Source organism: Ambystoma mexicanum, chromosome 14 (assembly GCF_040938575.1).
Source record: "Ambystoma mexicanum isolate Mex_15411 chromosome 14, UKY_AmexF1_1, whole genome shotgun sequence".
NCBI classification, from domain to species: Eukaryota; Metazoa; Chordata; class Amphibia; order Caudata; family Ambystomatidae; genus Ambystoma; species Ambystoma mexicanum.
Genome location: NC_090940.1, coordinates 671,058,628 through 671,075,109, shown reverse-complemented (window position 1 = coordinate 671,075,109; position 16,482 = coordinate 671,058,628). Strand labels below are relative to the sequence as shown.

Here is a 16,482-nt window from a genome sequence, read left to right as displayed (position 1 = left end):
GGCCAAAGCACGTCAACGTGGAGGGGGCTCTGGCCCTGGCCAAGATCTCCTTACATTCAGCAGGTAAAGAATAGAGTCCAAATTATAGGGTTGCGGGAGCCAGGCCCTGAGATTTAGCGACGCCAGATCCGGATGCAGAATCGCCCCAACCTCTCTGGCAAGGTGGTCCAGGAGCAGTGGTCGAGTGGGCGGGAACTGTCGGGAGCGGAGTTCCACTACTTTGATTTGTTACTGTTAACAGTTTATTCAACCATTTTCACCATTCTGGAACTGTTCTTTGTGAAGTTAAAGCACATTTCTCCACTTTACCACCCGACAGCAGTTACAGCTAAAGTGAAATCTGTTTGAACTCAGTTGGCTGTCAAGCAGCACGGATGCAACCCTGGAAAAATGTACTGCACGTTGCTCCCCTCCCAGGTCACAGTTCATCTACTTTTTTTGGTTCACGTCTACCACTGTCCAGGAGTAGCGGTAGCCTGATGGACAGAGCCATGGACAGACGTAGCAGGTCTGGGTAGCAAATATGCCGTGGCGACTAGTATCCTACAGCAATACTGTGCAAGTGTGTTGATCACTCGTAGCAGGAGCGGGAATGGCGAAAACACAGAGAAACATCCCTTCCCACAGGAATGAGAACGTATCCCCCATGCTCCTCGGCTGCAGGAACCTGCTGGTGAACCTCTGGCACTTGGAGTTTGCTACCATCGCAAAAAAGTCGATCCGGGGGTCGCCCCCACTCGTGAAATCAACAGTCCACCGGGTCATGGCGAAGCTCCCACTCGTGGCAGGAATGCAGTTTCCTGCTGAGCGAGTCTGCAATGGTGTGGTTGGAGCCCGCCAGGTGGAAGGGAATGAGGAACACGTTCTGAATAATGGCCCAGCGCCACAGCTCCTGAGCCTCCCTGGAGATCTCCAGAGAGCATGCCCCCCCCCCCCCTTGCTTCATGATGTAGAACATGGTGGTGGTGTTGGCCATGAAAATCCTCACCACTGTGCCCTTCACAGACGGAATTAAGGATTTGATGGCCCACCCCGCAGCTCCAGAACGCTGATGTGGAGCAATTTCTTATCCGGCAGACAGAGTCCTCTGGCGTGCAACTGTCCGGTGTGCGCTCCTCAACCTTCTACAGAGGCATCCGTGGAAACTGTTTCCTGGTAAGGAGGAACTTGGAATGGGGATCTCTTTGTGAGTTTGGAGCACACGCCCAACCACCCTATCGCTTGTCGGAACTCCTAGTTGATGGTGACCTTGTCCGTTCAGGATACGAAGATCTGCAGTCACCTCGCATCCAGAAACTCCTCGAGAAGCCTCATCTGCAGTCTGCACAGGCAGACTATGTTGATGCAGAAGCCAGGTAGGTGACTGTGTTGAGTTGGGATACAAGGAACAGTGTTCTGCAATGGCTCCAAGCAGGACATGGGATAGTTGATGGAGCCCTAGATCCATCAGCAGATGCAGTCCTTGCTTTGTGCTGGCTCGCCATGGCATTGGAGCAGGATCGAATTAACCAGTCATCCAGATATGGTTACACATGGATTCCTTCGAGACAAAGATGCGCCGCCACCGGCACCAGGCATATTGTAAGGACCCTCGGTCCGATTTCTGGCTGAAGGGAAGTGCTTTGAATTGGTAGTGGCACCCCTGGACCACGAACCTTAGGAACTTGCGCTGCTACCGATGACTTGGGATGTGAAAGTATGCATTCTACAGATCCAGGGACGCCAGAAAGTTGTACTCCTCTAGTTGGCCAAGCATGTGTTGCAACGGGACCACCCCGGGACTTGTACTTGTTTAGACGTCGCAGGTCTAGGATAGGCCTCCATCCTCCCATCTTCTTTCGGACCAGAAAGTATCTGGAGTACACCCGAGAGCCTCGTAGGTGCTGCGCTACGGGTTCTATCGCCCCCTTTTCCTACATGGCGCACACCTCCTGCAACAGCTGTGCCATGTGTTGCTCCTGCTGAGCCACCGGGGGAATCCTGGGACACCTGCGTTGGAACTCCAAGGTGTGCCCCTGTCCGAGAGCATCCAGCACCCATTTGTGGATGATGTTTTCCACTTGCTGATGAAACATGCCAGCCGTCCTCCCACCGGGGTGCACATGTGGGCACTGGTCATCGGGCAGGAAGTCTAGTATAGGTACCAACTTGAACCATAGCTCCCGGTCTTATCAGGACAGAATGGCCAGAGCATTAGCTGCCTTGATGGCGGAGACTGCTGTGTAGATAATTATCTTGCCCATTGCGTCCAGCTTCTACCCTTATTGATCCGGAGGCACCATGGATGCCAACAACAGTTTGGCCGAGCGTTTCCGAGCTGCGGCTGAGATCTCAGACCTGGGAGCAGAATCTGGCACACTGTACTTTTTCTCCAGCCTGTCGCACTTGAGTGGGAATGTACTGGGGTTTATCAAAGCCAGGAATGGACATCACTATTTTCCTTCTGGACTTGTGCCGCTGGTACAGGAAACCCTCTTTCTTCGTCTCCTCAGGAACTAACAAACAGCTGAGGCCCTGGATATCATGGACTGGAAGGATCCCACCTCGTTCGGAGATGACACCCTGTGGGGGTCCATCCGCGTGCAGGGTTTCCCTGTCGGCAGCCACGTAGTCGTCTTCCTCATTGGTGCTGTAGCTGTCGCGTTTGCATCTGTGCCTGTATCCATCTGAGCCGGAGTCCCTTTAGGAGTCAGTTCGCATCAAGGTGGCGGAGGTTATGATGTATGATATGGCATTTATAACGCGCCTATACACAAGTGTTTCAAGGCGCGATAAGGCAAGGGGGAGGGGGAACAAAGGGAGGACATACAACGATCATACTATGCCAGGTGTCATTCAGATCGCGCAAGTGCATGGGATGGGGGAAGGGGGAAAAGTGGGGGGGCAGGGGGAAGGGACAGTGCAGTTCATGGGAATAGAATAATAACAATAAGTAAAGTAACGGCCAGCAGGTGGCAAGTGCAAAGGTGAGTACAGACATCAGGTGTCAAGTGCTGGTAATGGGACTGAAGGGATACAGAAACAGTCCCCAAGTGTGGGGGTTGCCGGGCAGGCAGTGCAAGTGTGAATGACTGGCGGGGGAGGGACCCGAGCCCAGGATCAGAGGGTGGCCAGGTAACCAGTGCAGATTCCGAAACAGCCAGTAGGCTTAAGACGACTTAAGACCATAAGTAGGGTCATTAATATCCAAGGATACTTTGGATGCCAGGAGATCTTCAAGTAGTTGCTTTAATCAGGAGATTAGGAAAGTCAATTACAGGGGAAGCCCACTGGCTCCCACCACCCAGCCTACATCATGGTCAACTGCCCTGGGTGGAATCTCATACCAAAACTTTCTCATCAGTCACACCACAGACATTCCATAAGTGACCTCACTCTTCCAGGCACACAGCATACATACAGTTAGGGAGACTAAGCATGGAGCTTAGCAGATAGCAAGCATACCAATCCTAATAACGACTCGGGCCAGCAGACTCCTTAGCCTCCTCCTTCAGACGAGGTGAACTTAACCTCAGAAAGCCTAGGGGGACATGTGGCGGAGCAGACCCCGGAGTGAAGGGTATCCTCTGCTGGATCTCTGTGACCATTGTATGTAGAGTGGTCAGGATGTCAAGCAACACATCCCTCAGCTGAGGGGCAAAGGGGACCAGAGGCATAGGGTCTGGACTGCGCCTTATCTTGGGTGTAGGGGATGAAGGATCATAGTCTTCATGGTCGTTGCCTCCCTTGCGTTCCGTATAAAAGATATGCGGCCGATTTCCATCTTCCTTGGAGCTCGTGTAGATCTGCTCCATTCTTTTTGGAACCGTGGTAGGGTCCCTCTCCTGTGCCTCTGCTGGCACAGCCTAGTCTTCCACCCACTCCTCCACCGAAGGCTTCTGGGACGGAATGGCCTTAGAATCTTCACCCTCATCCAGCACTCCCGCTGCCTTAGCTGCTGCCTCCACAGCTGTATCCAGTCGGTGTGGCAAGGACACGCATGCAGTGGCCATAGCCAGGGCCACCTTGGCAGACATGTCACCCTCTGACATGGTCACAGTCGTCGTAGATTTAGTTGAGGTGGCTGATGAGGCCTTGGACGGGGTTGCCATTGGAATGGGTCACTTGTAAGGGCTAGCCTTCAAACCTTTCAATGGATCCTCCCCGGAGATATCCTTCACTGGCTTGTCGGCACCCAGTTGGAGTTTGGATGAGGTCAGGAATTCCCATTTGGAAAAGGAACCTTTCGTCGGTAGGCTCACTGTGGAAGGAGCTGGGTCGCAGAGCTGGGCCTTTTCTTGGACCTCCGAACGTGGGCCGTCCACAAAGGATTTTGACCTCTTCTCGGAGGTAGTAGGCACCTCGGACTGGCGGTCCTGGCAGATGCATGGCCATGCCGGGGGGCAGGGACAGACCTTGCCCGATTGCAGCCACGCTGCCAGCCTGCTATGGCGGCCTTTCCTCGGCGACTTTGCGAAGCCGCAGCATACCTCGCATCCCTCCTCATCATGGTCTGGATGCAGGCAATAGAGGCATTTATGGTGACGATCCTCTATAAACACGTTCCGTAGTCCACACTTCGCGCAGAGCTTGAAGAGGCTCCTGCCCTCCTTCTCTTCGGACATGATCTGAAGGCGCGAAGTAGGGCTCGAGGCCTTCTGGAAACCTCAACTGGTGACCCACGTAGATCTTCCCCAGCAGCGAGAAACCGTTGTCGGTAACTGCTTCGGTAGAACACAAAAGTCAAAATAGGTGAATTTAGATTTCATTATCGAAAAAACTAGAAAAACCACAAAATAGCTTGGAAAGCAATAAGACTCCCCCAACACTGAAGTCTGCGGTAAAAATCTGAAGGTGGCTGCCAGGGGTGGAGTTTCGAGAGAGGATTGTCATTGGTTGGGGGCAGTATGACTGAGAGGACAGTGATTGGATTAGAGGAGTAATACGGTTCTCAAGTGAAACTGTTTTGTTCTTTTACTGAGGATTCCCAGCCTGACAGGGAATATTGATGAGCATGTGAATCCATGCCAAACCCCATGCTGGAGAAGGAGTATTTGTTAATGCCGGAGAAGGAAGAGCGAGCAAGGGGTGAAGATCGGGTGGTGAAGCAGGGGAAGGCCTCTGGTAATGTCACGCTCGCTGGAGGCAGGGCCGTGGACGAGCACGGCTCACGCAAAGTCCAAACTTGCTAGGAGCAAGCAACAGAAAATCTATCCGAATGGAGTCTGAAGGAGACCAGACTTGGACTTGACCGGAGCAATGCCACGAGATTCCAGTGGTGGGCAGGCTGCTTGCGTAATACCAAGAAGGAGGGGAAGCTGCTGCAGCCGGCACGCTCCCCCAGTGAGGAACACCGAAGCCTGGAAAGAAGACGAGCCGCGTCCGGCGAAGACACCAGTGAGCTGAGGAGGTAACAGGGAACGCGGAAAGAACGGAAACCGAGGTAGGATCATCATACAAACATTGAAACTTGTCCCATTAAAAAAGTAAATCTGACACATTTTTACAAAAGTAAAAGAAAGAATCATAACCCACACTGAAAGGGAACAAACCCATTAGAGTTTATTAATTTATATAGTGCACCGAACCCTGGGGTAACTGGGCACATTAAATGTTACATGGTTACTTAAAAAGCATTTACATAATATGAGTTTAAGATTCTTAGAAAATATCGGTGACAATTATTTACAGCATAGACTCATTTAAGTCAGACAGACTTTAAATGAAATACCTAGATTTGACTTACATTGAGGTGCCAAAAAGTTAAGTTATAAAAAATATGTGTAGAGGCAGGCAGGGTATTCTGTAGCGACAGACTGGCTGGTAAAAAAGGGCGTGTTTATACATCAAGTGAGAACAGCCACGTTTTAGTTTCTTTCCTAAACTTGTAGTGAGAGGAGACTGATCCAAGAGTGGCAGGCAACGAGTTCCACAGTTGGGCTGCAATAACTGGGAAGCTGCTTCCCCCTGCTATCTTGAGTTTGAATTTAGGCACCTTGAGGCAATTGGCATGGAACGTTCCGATTGGACTTTCGGAAGTGCGTTTAATGAATTTGTCCACTAGTATTGAGGGGCAAGGTTAGATAGACATTTCTGGGTCAGTATGAAGGATTTGAACTCAATTCTATCCTTGATGGCAAGCCACTTAGAGGTACACTTGACATTTGAAATGTGGTGCATTCTTGAGATATTGCACGCCGTTCTTAGTGCATTATTCTGGAGTGTTTGAAGTTTACTAATATTGCGTTTGCTACTTCCTAGATGGAGTGCATTGCAATAGTCTAATTTAGACAAAATGAGAGCTCTTGCTAGTGTCATGCAACTATCTGATGAGGAACAGTTTGCAGGTGTTCATGAGTTTGCATGTATAGCTTGTGGCTGAGGCAGTGTCTCCGTACTCGGACCTTTCCTTTTCTCTCTCTATACCTCCCCACTCGCCCAGTCATCTCTTCTTTCGGCATCTCCCACCACTTCTACGCGGACGATACCAAAGTCTTTCTCTCCTTCTCTTCCTTCACCTCCGACGTCCACCACACTCTCTCTTCCTGCCTTACGGCCAAAAAAAAATTTGGATGTCATCCCATTTTCTTTCCCTTAACACTGACAAGACTGAAGTGCTTTTCTTCCCTCCCAACACACTCACCTTCCCCTACCCCCTTCATCGACTTTCTCCCTTCCAATCTCCCCATCTTGACCACGCCCGCAACCTTGGCCTCCATATTGACTATCTCCATCTCCAACCACATCTCCCTAACCTCTCGTGCATCTCGGCACCACCTCTTCAACATCCGTAAGATCCGCCACTCCCTCACCTTTCACGCTTCTAAACTCCTCCCTTATTTTCTTCCGTCTCTTCTACCTCTCCTCTCTTCTCTTTGGACTCCCTGTCTCTCACCTGACTCCCTTAAAATCTTTCTACCACTCCTCTATCCGCACTCTTGTCCTCTTGGCCCTCGAGACTATCTCTTCCTCACTCTCTCAACTCGGCTGGCTCCCCTTCCTCTCACAATTGAAATTCCAATTCCTCTGCCTAGTCTAGAAATCTCTCCATGATCCCCCCCCTATCTTTCCTCCCTCCTCTCATTTTACTCTCTCCCACGCTCTCCGCTGATCTCCACCTTTTCACTGTACCCCCAGCTCCTTGTGCCTCCTCACGATTCCTCTCCTTGCAACTATTGGCCCCCCTCCATTGGAACTCCCTACCTCTCTCCATCCGCTCTACCCCTACCTACCCATCTTTCTGCTCCTCCCTGAAAGCCCTTCTTCTCCAACCCCCTCCCCCACCGACTCTCCTTCCCTACCTCTCTCCCCCTCACACCCCTGCCCCCCTCGCTACCCCACACCCTTCCCCCCTCCTCCCGATGACACCAATTTGGATACTGTAACCACTTAGTGCGTTGGAGGTCACCCGGGTGCCCACCACCCTTCCCCTCCCTCCTTCTCCCTCCCTCCTCTGTGTAAATTGTTCTAAATACTGTATCAATGGTTTGTTTCATGTTTGTAAATGATGCTTCATTCATTACTGTACCTATTATTCTGTAAAGCGCTTTGGTGTAAAGCGCTATATAAAATCAATAAACATTAACTTGTTTATTCAGGTTCAGTGCTGAATCCAGGTAAAAGCCTAGGGTCTTAATTTCTTTAGAGACATTGATGTTGATACCATCAATGTTGAATGATTGAAAGTGGTGGCTAAGTTTGTTGAGTTTGCCTGGGGATCCAATGAGCAAGAGCTCTGTCTTATCGTCATTAAGACAGAGCCCATGTGTGGCTATTCAGGCTTGTATGAAGAGATAGATTGCGTTAATCCTGGACATATCGGTGCCGTAGTCACCTGAGATGGGAATGAGAATCTGGGCGTCATCCGCATAGTTAGTATAGGAGACACCCAGATGATCAAGGTCATCAAATAGAGGCTTTGTGAAAATGTTACACATAGTAGGGGAGACGCATGAACCCTGGGGTACTCCACAGGTTACTGGTTCTGCTGATGACGTAGGCGAGAACACTCATGGAGCGGTTATCTAAAAAGGAGTGGATCCATGCCGTGGCTTCGTTAGAGAAATGTTTGACTGAGGTAAGGTGGTTACAGAGCACTTTATGATCCACCAAATGGAAAGCAGCAGACAAGTCTAGTAAGAGGATGATGGCTAGATCCCCTTTGTCCTTAAGCTCATCCATTTGATTTTTCAGGTCGATGAGCACAGTTTCCGTCACTGGGTCTCAGTCTGAAACCCAATTGGCAGAGCCCTAGCAGATTGTTGGATTCAAGGTAGGTTTGAATCTGGAGGTATGCTGCCTTGTCTAGTACTTTCAAGAGAAATGGTACTGTAGTTATCAGTCTATAGTTAGTTGGAATGCTAGGGTCTAGGTTTGGTTTCTTCAATAGGGGACGAACCCAGGCGTCTGAGATTAGTTGGGATTGTGCATGTGTTAAAGGAGGTATTAGAGTAGTGATAAAAGGCGCTAGATCCCTAGCTGCCCCTTTGATCATAGATGCTGGGCAAGAATCCCTTAGGCATCTCAACAGTTTAGGTGAAGTTATCTTCTCCACTATGTGGATGGAAACTGGGGCCAATTTGAAAGGATTGGCCTGTTTGTTTGGGGTCTTTTTTTGTGGCTGTGGGTCATTAGGTGTAAGGCTGGCTTTTTTGGCTTTGATTTTTTCTTGTAGCAGTGATATTTTATTGCATAACGACTCTTGGATATTAGTGCACCAAGTTTTGTCTCGAATGCAAGTGTCAGATAGGGAGTAGGGGGATTCAAGTTCTCTTAGGATAGTAAAGAGCTCCCTTGTACTCGAGTTATCATTGGTAATTCTCTCGTTAAAGGTAGCTCTGTTAGTTTGGAGGATCTCAGATTTGTATCTGGCAGCTATTTTTGTGAGTTTGTCCTTGTTCTGATCCAAAGGGTTGTTTTTCCACAGGGATTCTGCAAGCCTTTTTTCATTCTGTGTTGCTTTCAGTTTAGGAGCAAACCAAGAGTTAAGGTGAGCTCAAGGTTTTGCTTTACGTAATTTTAGTGGAGCAATTTTGTCAATAGCTTGGTCGAATATTAAGTTGTAGAGCTCTACTAGCAATAGTGGATTTTTGCTGAGATTTGACGGGTTAGTGAGTGTGGAGAAGTGGTAATATAATAATTTAAGTTATATTCCGCTTACTTCTGGTTAAAGCTGGTAGGGCCAATTGGGTTGTCGAGTTGAGAGGGGGCTTGTCATGAATAGAGAAGGAGATCAGATGGTGATCAGTCCATGTGCAGGGTTCAATAGAAGTAATAGAGGTCTTGCAGTGTAGACCAGCAAGCCAATCTATGGTGCACCTTTAATATGAGTAGGCAAGTCAATTCTGTGGGTAAGGCCTGCCTCCGAAATAGAGTTGGCAAGGGTGGAGGAGTTATCGTTCGGATGGTTCAGACCAAGGTTAAAGTCTCAGAGAATTATAATTTGCAAACCCAGTTTCGTGTTGGAGGTGAGAAAGGCAGTTATGTCTTCCTCAATGCAGAGATAGGGCTGGGTGGCCAGTATCAGAGGTGCATGGTGATAGTACGGGATGCTGACAGGGGTAGTTTTACTGAAAGGAGCTTGCCAGATGGGAACGGTGGATGTTGTATGATCATTAGCTTCAGTAGGGTTTTACAATAAAGGCAATGCCTCCTCCTCTCGAGGATTCCCAATCTAATCTAAGGATAGAGTAATTATGTGGAATAGCCATTGATAGGGTGGGTCCTGCTGCTGGGTGGAGCCAGGCCTCAGCTATGGCTAGAAAGTATAACTGATTTGCCAAGATGAGGTCAGCATTGTCTGTGGCATGGACTACCATAGATCTGGCATTGATGAGTGCCCCTCTGATCAATGGCAGGTTCTTATCTAGACCGCCTGGAAGGTGAGATTGTGGTTGAGGAGCAGATTGCCTAATGGGGTCCAGATAAGGTTTAGCTCTGATCTGTAATAGAGTTGGCAGGTTCTCGTTAGGTAGTCTCCTTACGGATGTGCGAGGAAGGGGGTTTTTATTAAACCTGGAGCCCAGCCTGTGGTTTCTGTGGCTGATAGGACCTGGCCGATTGGGTGTAGGTTTGCAGGCGAATTTGCGAATCCATTGGGAAGGGGTAAGTAGGCAGGTTTGGTTAGTGCCTATATGGCCCACTGTTGAGGTATTACACAAAGTGGGGAGCAGTGATGGCAAGAAATACGTAGGTTTGATCTGGTCTGACTCAGGTAAAGGCAGAGATTTGGTGAGAAGGTGATTACGCATTCTGGCATGTGTAAAGTTTAAATTCGAGAGAGCTAAGGGGTTAGCCTTGAAAATAGCGGTAGATGCCGCTAGCGGCTATGAGCTAAGGGGGCAAATTACTAAAGTTAAGGCAAGAATCGTTGTAGGGATCCGGTACATGACGGAGGGCAGTGACGAGTCGCTTGAATGCGTATTCTCAAGATATATGCCGTAGAGGTGTTAGGGAGAGTTCTCATAAATGTGCTAATTCCCTTCACCTAGAGACCCCCAGCAACTTTGCTGGATTTTGAGGACTTGATTGTTTTACCTGGAAAGAGTGGGAGCCTTTTTTCCCCCCACTCATGTATTTTGATGTGTGTTTTACTCTTGTGTTCTTTGATTATTGAGTTTTAAATAACTCCATAGGCATCATCTTTTCATGTGTGTTAAGCAGCACCCTCAGTGCAGTAACACAGGCATGTCTGAGACTGCCAAAAGGTGTAAATACCTTCTCTGGGATAAACTACCATTTCGCAGAGAAGGCAAGGTTAAATTGACTTTACTAGTCTTTTTAAATTCCTAGACCCAGCACACACAATCTTCCTATAGAGTGCTGGAGGGGTTACCTACTATCCCCTGTGTCTAGAAACTCATGTAGCAGTCAAATGCTGCCCTTTCCTATTGAAATGGCTGGTGGCAGTGGTTTTACAACGAACTACCAGGATTTTTCCTGACCGCAAACACCGGTAGCTAAAAATCGCGGGAGCCAAGTTTTTCAAGATGGCACCTTAAGCCTCTTTGTTTAAAGAGGTCCCGGTCTTTTTTCGCCATTTCATTTTGGAAAGGTCCTTCTAGAGTTTGTCTCTGCGCGGCAAACCAGGTTTGGTCCCTTTGTTGGTATGCCTTTGGCAGGCTTCAGGACTGAAGACCGCCTCTGGCGCCCGAGTGTCTGGGGTGGGCAGGAAGTGAGGCAGGTGCCCGAAACTCCCTCTGCTTAGTCTCCTAGGAGACCCAAATGCACTCTGGCGTGATTGGCTGGCTGACTGTCCGGCAAGGACAGCACCCTGCTGGGTGAGTGACAGCTAGGCTGGAATGAAAGGGAGAAAACTGTTTAAAAGGCGAGTCTCTTGGACTGGAAAGCAGAGTCGACCAATGGAACGAAAGAACCGAAGACGAGCTGGAAGAGGACGGCTGCTGCAACTCCTGGACCGTTGGTTTGCTCGGTGAAGCCCTGCTGCAAGTCTGAATTGCCAAGTTCATCTCGACAGAGAAGCCCCTTCAAGGACAACTTTTTCCTTTCAGTTGGTGGGACTCATCAACTCGTAAGCCACCTGGATACCATTCTTGGAGCTGGTTAGGATTAACCAAGGGGAAGGACACCAGCTTGTGTGCTTGACGACAGCTACTCGAACCGAAGATCTTCCTTTTTGCCAGCTTGTTTGAACAGTCCACGTGCAGTGCAGGAGTCCCCCCCGACATCCTACCTGTTGTCCCCATGACTGAGGCTCAGGAACAGCGAGATCTACAAGAACTGCCAGGAACCAACGTCTTCAGCTGCATCTTTTCTTCGTATTAAGGTACTGTGCCAACCCGATTGAAAGAACTTACCTTGCGCAGTGAAAGTTCGTGAAACTTTCCCAACTTGCAGGCCTAATCAGCTTGTGACCCAATATACAATTCTTTTTTGTACTAACTACTTCTGAGAACTTTGGCAAAGACTACCATTTACTACAAGAACTGCTCTTTCCTATCCAAGACACTAGCCCATTGACTTTGGCCTAGGCCTATTGAACTGAATCGAGTCCTCTAGTGAACTGAAACTATTTGTACTGCCTAAGAAAGTATGTGTGATCTATTTTATTAACTTGTGCCTTTTTACTCCCATTCAAAGTAACTGAAGTGCCATTTTGCTCCTATTTCAGGGGAGCCTAATTTACTCAGAAACCTATTGGTTTGGTATTGAAGTGTATTTGTGTATGATATTAACTTGTCTCCTTCTAGTGAATGTTTTCTAAATTACTGTGTAATAAATTAGTAAGTGTTTTACCAAGAAACCTTGAATGTAAGTGTCTACTTGAACCACTGTGATTATAAGACCTCTGTTTAACATCCTTGTACTGCTCACATTCCCTCTTGAGATAAGCCTGGCTTCTCAGCTCGCTACCACAAACTGTGTAGTACAGACTTATACCAAAGGTTGGTTTTGCTTACACCTGTAGTCCTAATTGTATGTAGTGGTCCCAGAGGGTACTGCATGCAATGCCGCCTAACAAGAGGCTGTTAGGCAGTTATCGAAATCCGAGGCTGCGAGAGAAATGGCATGTGATAGGGGGTATGAGCATATTTAAATGTATCCTAGGAACCGGCTATCACGCAGTTAAGTCAGCAAGACCGGACGTGCTAGGGCAAGCGTAGGGTGCTGTGTTAGTTCTGATTATGTTGCGAATAGAGCATAGCGTTGCTGATCATAGAGTTACCAAATGGTAGGCCCAGTAAAGGCAGATACCAACAACTGACCTACCTAGACGACGCTTGGTAAGTTACAGGGTGCAAGGTCGACTCTAGGTCTTATTAGTGTTGGGTACACTGTAGAATTGAGTAGCGTAAGCACAAACACAGTCGAGAATAGATTGCTGGCAAAGGTGCAGGGTGGTTATAAGGCACAATCAGTGTAAGCTAACACATTGTAAACACAGATGGTATATTGTAAGTGCATGAGTAAAATTAAGTAAAAACTGTAAAAATGTTCCTGCTGCCACCAGCTTTATCTTAGGCACATATAAAAAGTGACCAAAAAAAAAAGATGCAAAGTTATGAGGATACCAAGTATCCCCAGTGCACTGCACTGTAAGGTGTTCTGTGCAAAATCCAACATACAAGAATACAAAGAGAAATCTAGTTTCCCAGTACTGACCGTCTGAAGGACTGATCAGTTTCCCCATAACCAGTGAGCAAAAGCCCTGGGGAGTTCAGCTGAAGACTTCACTTCCTTTCAAAAAGTCAGGGCTGGTATAAAAATTAGCTAAAAGAAGTGTGTACTATTGAAATCAATGTAGAAAAAGATGCAAAATAGAAAATGTTTCCCCAACAGTGAGGTCTCAGGAGGGTTTATAAGTGATCAAGCGGCTACGTCTGCTTTGATTCTGAGGAGCGTCTCTACAGAATGGCTTGATCCTGTGGTGGGCGCGAAGGCACGTTTGGCAGAACCGATTGCTTTCATATGTGCTTCTTCAGGCCACAGTCACGTGTTCTGCTGAAAAGCTTTGAGGCGATTCATCAGTGGCGTTCATTCATCCATGCATCTTCATCCATCTTGCAGATGCATAACTCAAGGGTTAAACATTGTCTTTAAACATCGGGCAAAGTGGTACTACCAATTTGGAATCTCTGGTAGGGCCGACATCCCTCATCCGTCCAAAGGCGATAACTGAGTACCCTTAAGTCGGGTAATAACGCCATTGTTAAAGTGCTTCGAAGCAGAAGGAATATGGCATTAAGTACTATATGAAAAAGCCTCATTTTATCTGACGAACAGCGTATTTTAATCTTTTTTGCTAGATTAATTTTTCCTCCCAAGAGTCGGTTCATTGCCCTCTCACTTGAAGGCATGGCCTGTTGCCCTGGTGCATCACATGCTGGTATTTCTACCTTCCCCAATCCCTTTCTGGTCTCTGTGGCACTGGAAAACCTGGTCAGAACTGCAGTGGTTGGTACGAGTGACTGTTTTCACAGAACAATGTCACTACTTTCAATGGCAGTGTACTTGCATTGATTCATTTTGTATTTATTTCCAACTTGCCAAAAGCCCACAGACATGGCGGCGCATGTAAAGACTCCAGACAAAACATTCATTGCAGGACATCAAGAGGAAAGCCAGCAGCGAGTACAAGACTTACTCAAACAGAAGAGTTAAAAGGTTTTCAAAGCGAAAGCAAGTAGTTTTCATGCCCAAGTCTCAGAGGCAAGAGATTCCATGCCGTAGGTGCCAAGAACGAGAAAGAACTACAGTTACGATTGGTATGGTATATTCATGGGCATGTAAGCAGCTTGGCATCAGTTGACCACAGTGCTATTTTAGGCTCTTGCCTAATCAGTCTGTTCCTGAGTTAGGCGGGAACAGTGCCATGGACACGTGTGGGTCAAGAGGAGGATTTTGAATTGGACCCAAGCAGCTACTAGGAAACAGTGCAATTCTTTCATGTCCGATGTGTGTTTTTGGGGGCAGATTTTTAGCAATTTGAATGGAATCATTACGGATAACTACGTTTTTAAGTACAACTTTCGTTGGCGCCACCCAAATGCATGTTGAAGTAGTCCAATCTAGGTAGAATTATGGAACATGCTAGCGTACCACTGTGTTGTTCTGAAAGGAAAGGAATCATTTTCCCAAGAAGTTTAAGGTAGTAGTGAGTTTTTTTTAAATGTAATTAACCTAACATTCTGCACCCAGGGAGGCTTGCAAGAACACGCAGTGTTTTGACTTTATTTAGGACAGGAATTGATCAGTTGTCGATAATGAAATTCAAGTAAGTGGCAGAGAGTTTTGACCTCGCTTGGGATGACCAAAATATCAAAAGCTCAATTTTGTTACTGTTAAAGCACATCCAGTAAGATGATATTCACTGTTTGATAGCTTGGCATATTGTGTTAAAACTGTCGACGTCGGACTTATATGTCCCAGTTCAAACAGCAACTGAGTATCGTCCGCGCAATTAGTGAATTGCGCACCCAAAGTCTGATGTATATATTAAAGAATGCTGGCGATAAGCATGCACCCTGTTGAACCCTACATGAAGTAGGGGCTGGGAGATGCTGCGTTGACCCAACAGAGTACCGCCTGGTGCTTAAAAAGGACTGCATCCATTTGGTGGCGTTGTTTGAGCAGTTACTCACTGTAGCCAAGGTTTAAGGCGGTCGTGGTCAAGGAGATCAACGATGTCGTAATAAGCTGCTTAGCCTGAACGCTATTTCTTAAGACCCATTCATGAACTAAAACATTACTAACATTAGCAATTCATTTTCTAAAGGCAGGGAATTATGGGTGTCTTATGAGCTCAGGTAGTAAAATGTCTGACACTTGGAAATACAACAGTGCTTCAGAATTCACTTGCTTTAGAATGCAAATCCACAAAACTCGCTATGCTGATTACACAAATTAGGGGTGGCTTTTGAAGTGAATTGTGCGCGTTTCCGCAGGGAAAGTCAAAGTAAAGTCAATGGAGAAATATTCGCTCAGCATTCTGCACAGTGAACTAAGAAGCTTTAGAAAGTTACCGCTGACGATCAGACTTGTATGTTGCTGTCAGCTCATCAAACAGGGTGCTGTTCATTTCCATAAATGCCTTTAATACATTGTAGACTAGCGCCACAATAGCCCTATAAAGGAGAAAAATAAAAGTAAATAAAATTTCAAAATACAATATATCTTTATTCAAAATGTTCTTCAGGGTGCTCCCTAATACTGGATAAAACTGTTGACAATTTTAAACGTGAATAAACAGTGGGAATCAAAACTGTTGAACATTAAAGAAACTAACAAATGGCATGGATTTCACTTATTGTTGAAGGTGCTGAACCACAATCAAGTTCTGGTGGGGGTTCTGCCACAGCCCTACTCTTGCTCAGGAACGCTGTCCAATCACGTCTCAAGCCAGTTGGCTTCTACATCTTCATATACAGGTGCCAGCAGTCATTATATTAATGAGGGATCTAATTTGCAGGCCTATTTTCCCATTTCGTTAAGGCATTGCGATTGGTCCTGGCTCAATGGTTTCACTTTAAAACCATAAGCATGGCCAGCTTTTGTGTTTCCCTGCAGGTGCCATGCAATGTGCATTAATGATCAGGCAATGCCCCAGCCCCTGTGGCCAGAGGAGATAGATACCCTGTCTGCCATGTTGGAATTGGGTGGTGTGAACAACACTTACCTGTGTTCCTGCGGGTGTGCAAGGAGCAAAAGCATTCACTGGTTGGGATGTTATTGTTTGCTGTCTTATTTATGTTTGGAGAAAGGATTTGCTTAGTGTGAACTCAGGATATATTGTCCTGAACTAAAAATATTTGTTACAGGGACTTGGTGCTTGCTTAGAGCTGGGTTAACTACCTCTTTTTCCAGATTTTGGTTAAACCCCCTGTTTGAGTAGGTGCCCCTTCCTCTGAGAGAGATAAATTGAGGGGGGACCCTTTCTGAGCTTTTGATCATCTCTTATTCATGTTTAGGTCACAGTCCATGCCAGTGTCTGAGCGCATGGAACTGAGCCTTGTGACAGATAGAAGTGGGTGAAATTTCAGCTTG

The 16,482-nt window shown here is 47.2% G+C and overlaps 1 protein-coding gene across 4 annotated transcripts in view; it reads right to left on the bottom strand.

Annotated features, from left to right (window-relative positions):
• PPP2R5E (protein phosphatase 2 regulatory subunit B'epsilon) overlaps positions 1–16,482 on the bottom strand; it is an 890,208-nt gene that overhangs the window by 33,347 nt on the left and 840,379 nt on the right. For all 4 annotated transcript variants that reach the window (XM_069638241.1, XM_069638243.1, XM_069638244.1 and 1 more), the window contains exon 13: positions 15,462–15,563. In XM_069638241.1, the coding sequence (XP_069494342.1) occupies positions 15,462–15,563 (102 nt within the window). The remainder of the gene's footprint in view (positions 1–15,461; positions 15,564–16,482) is intronic.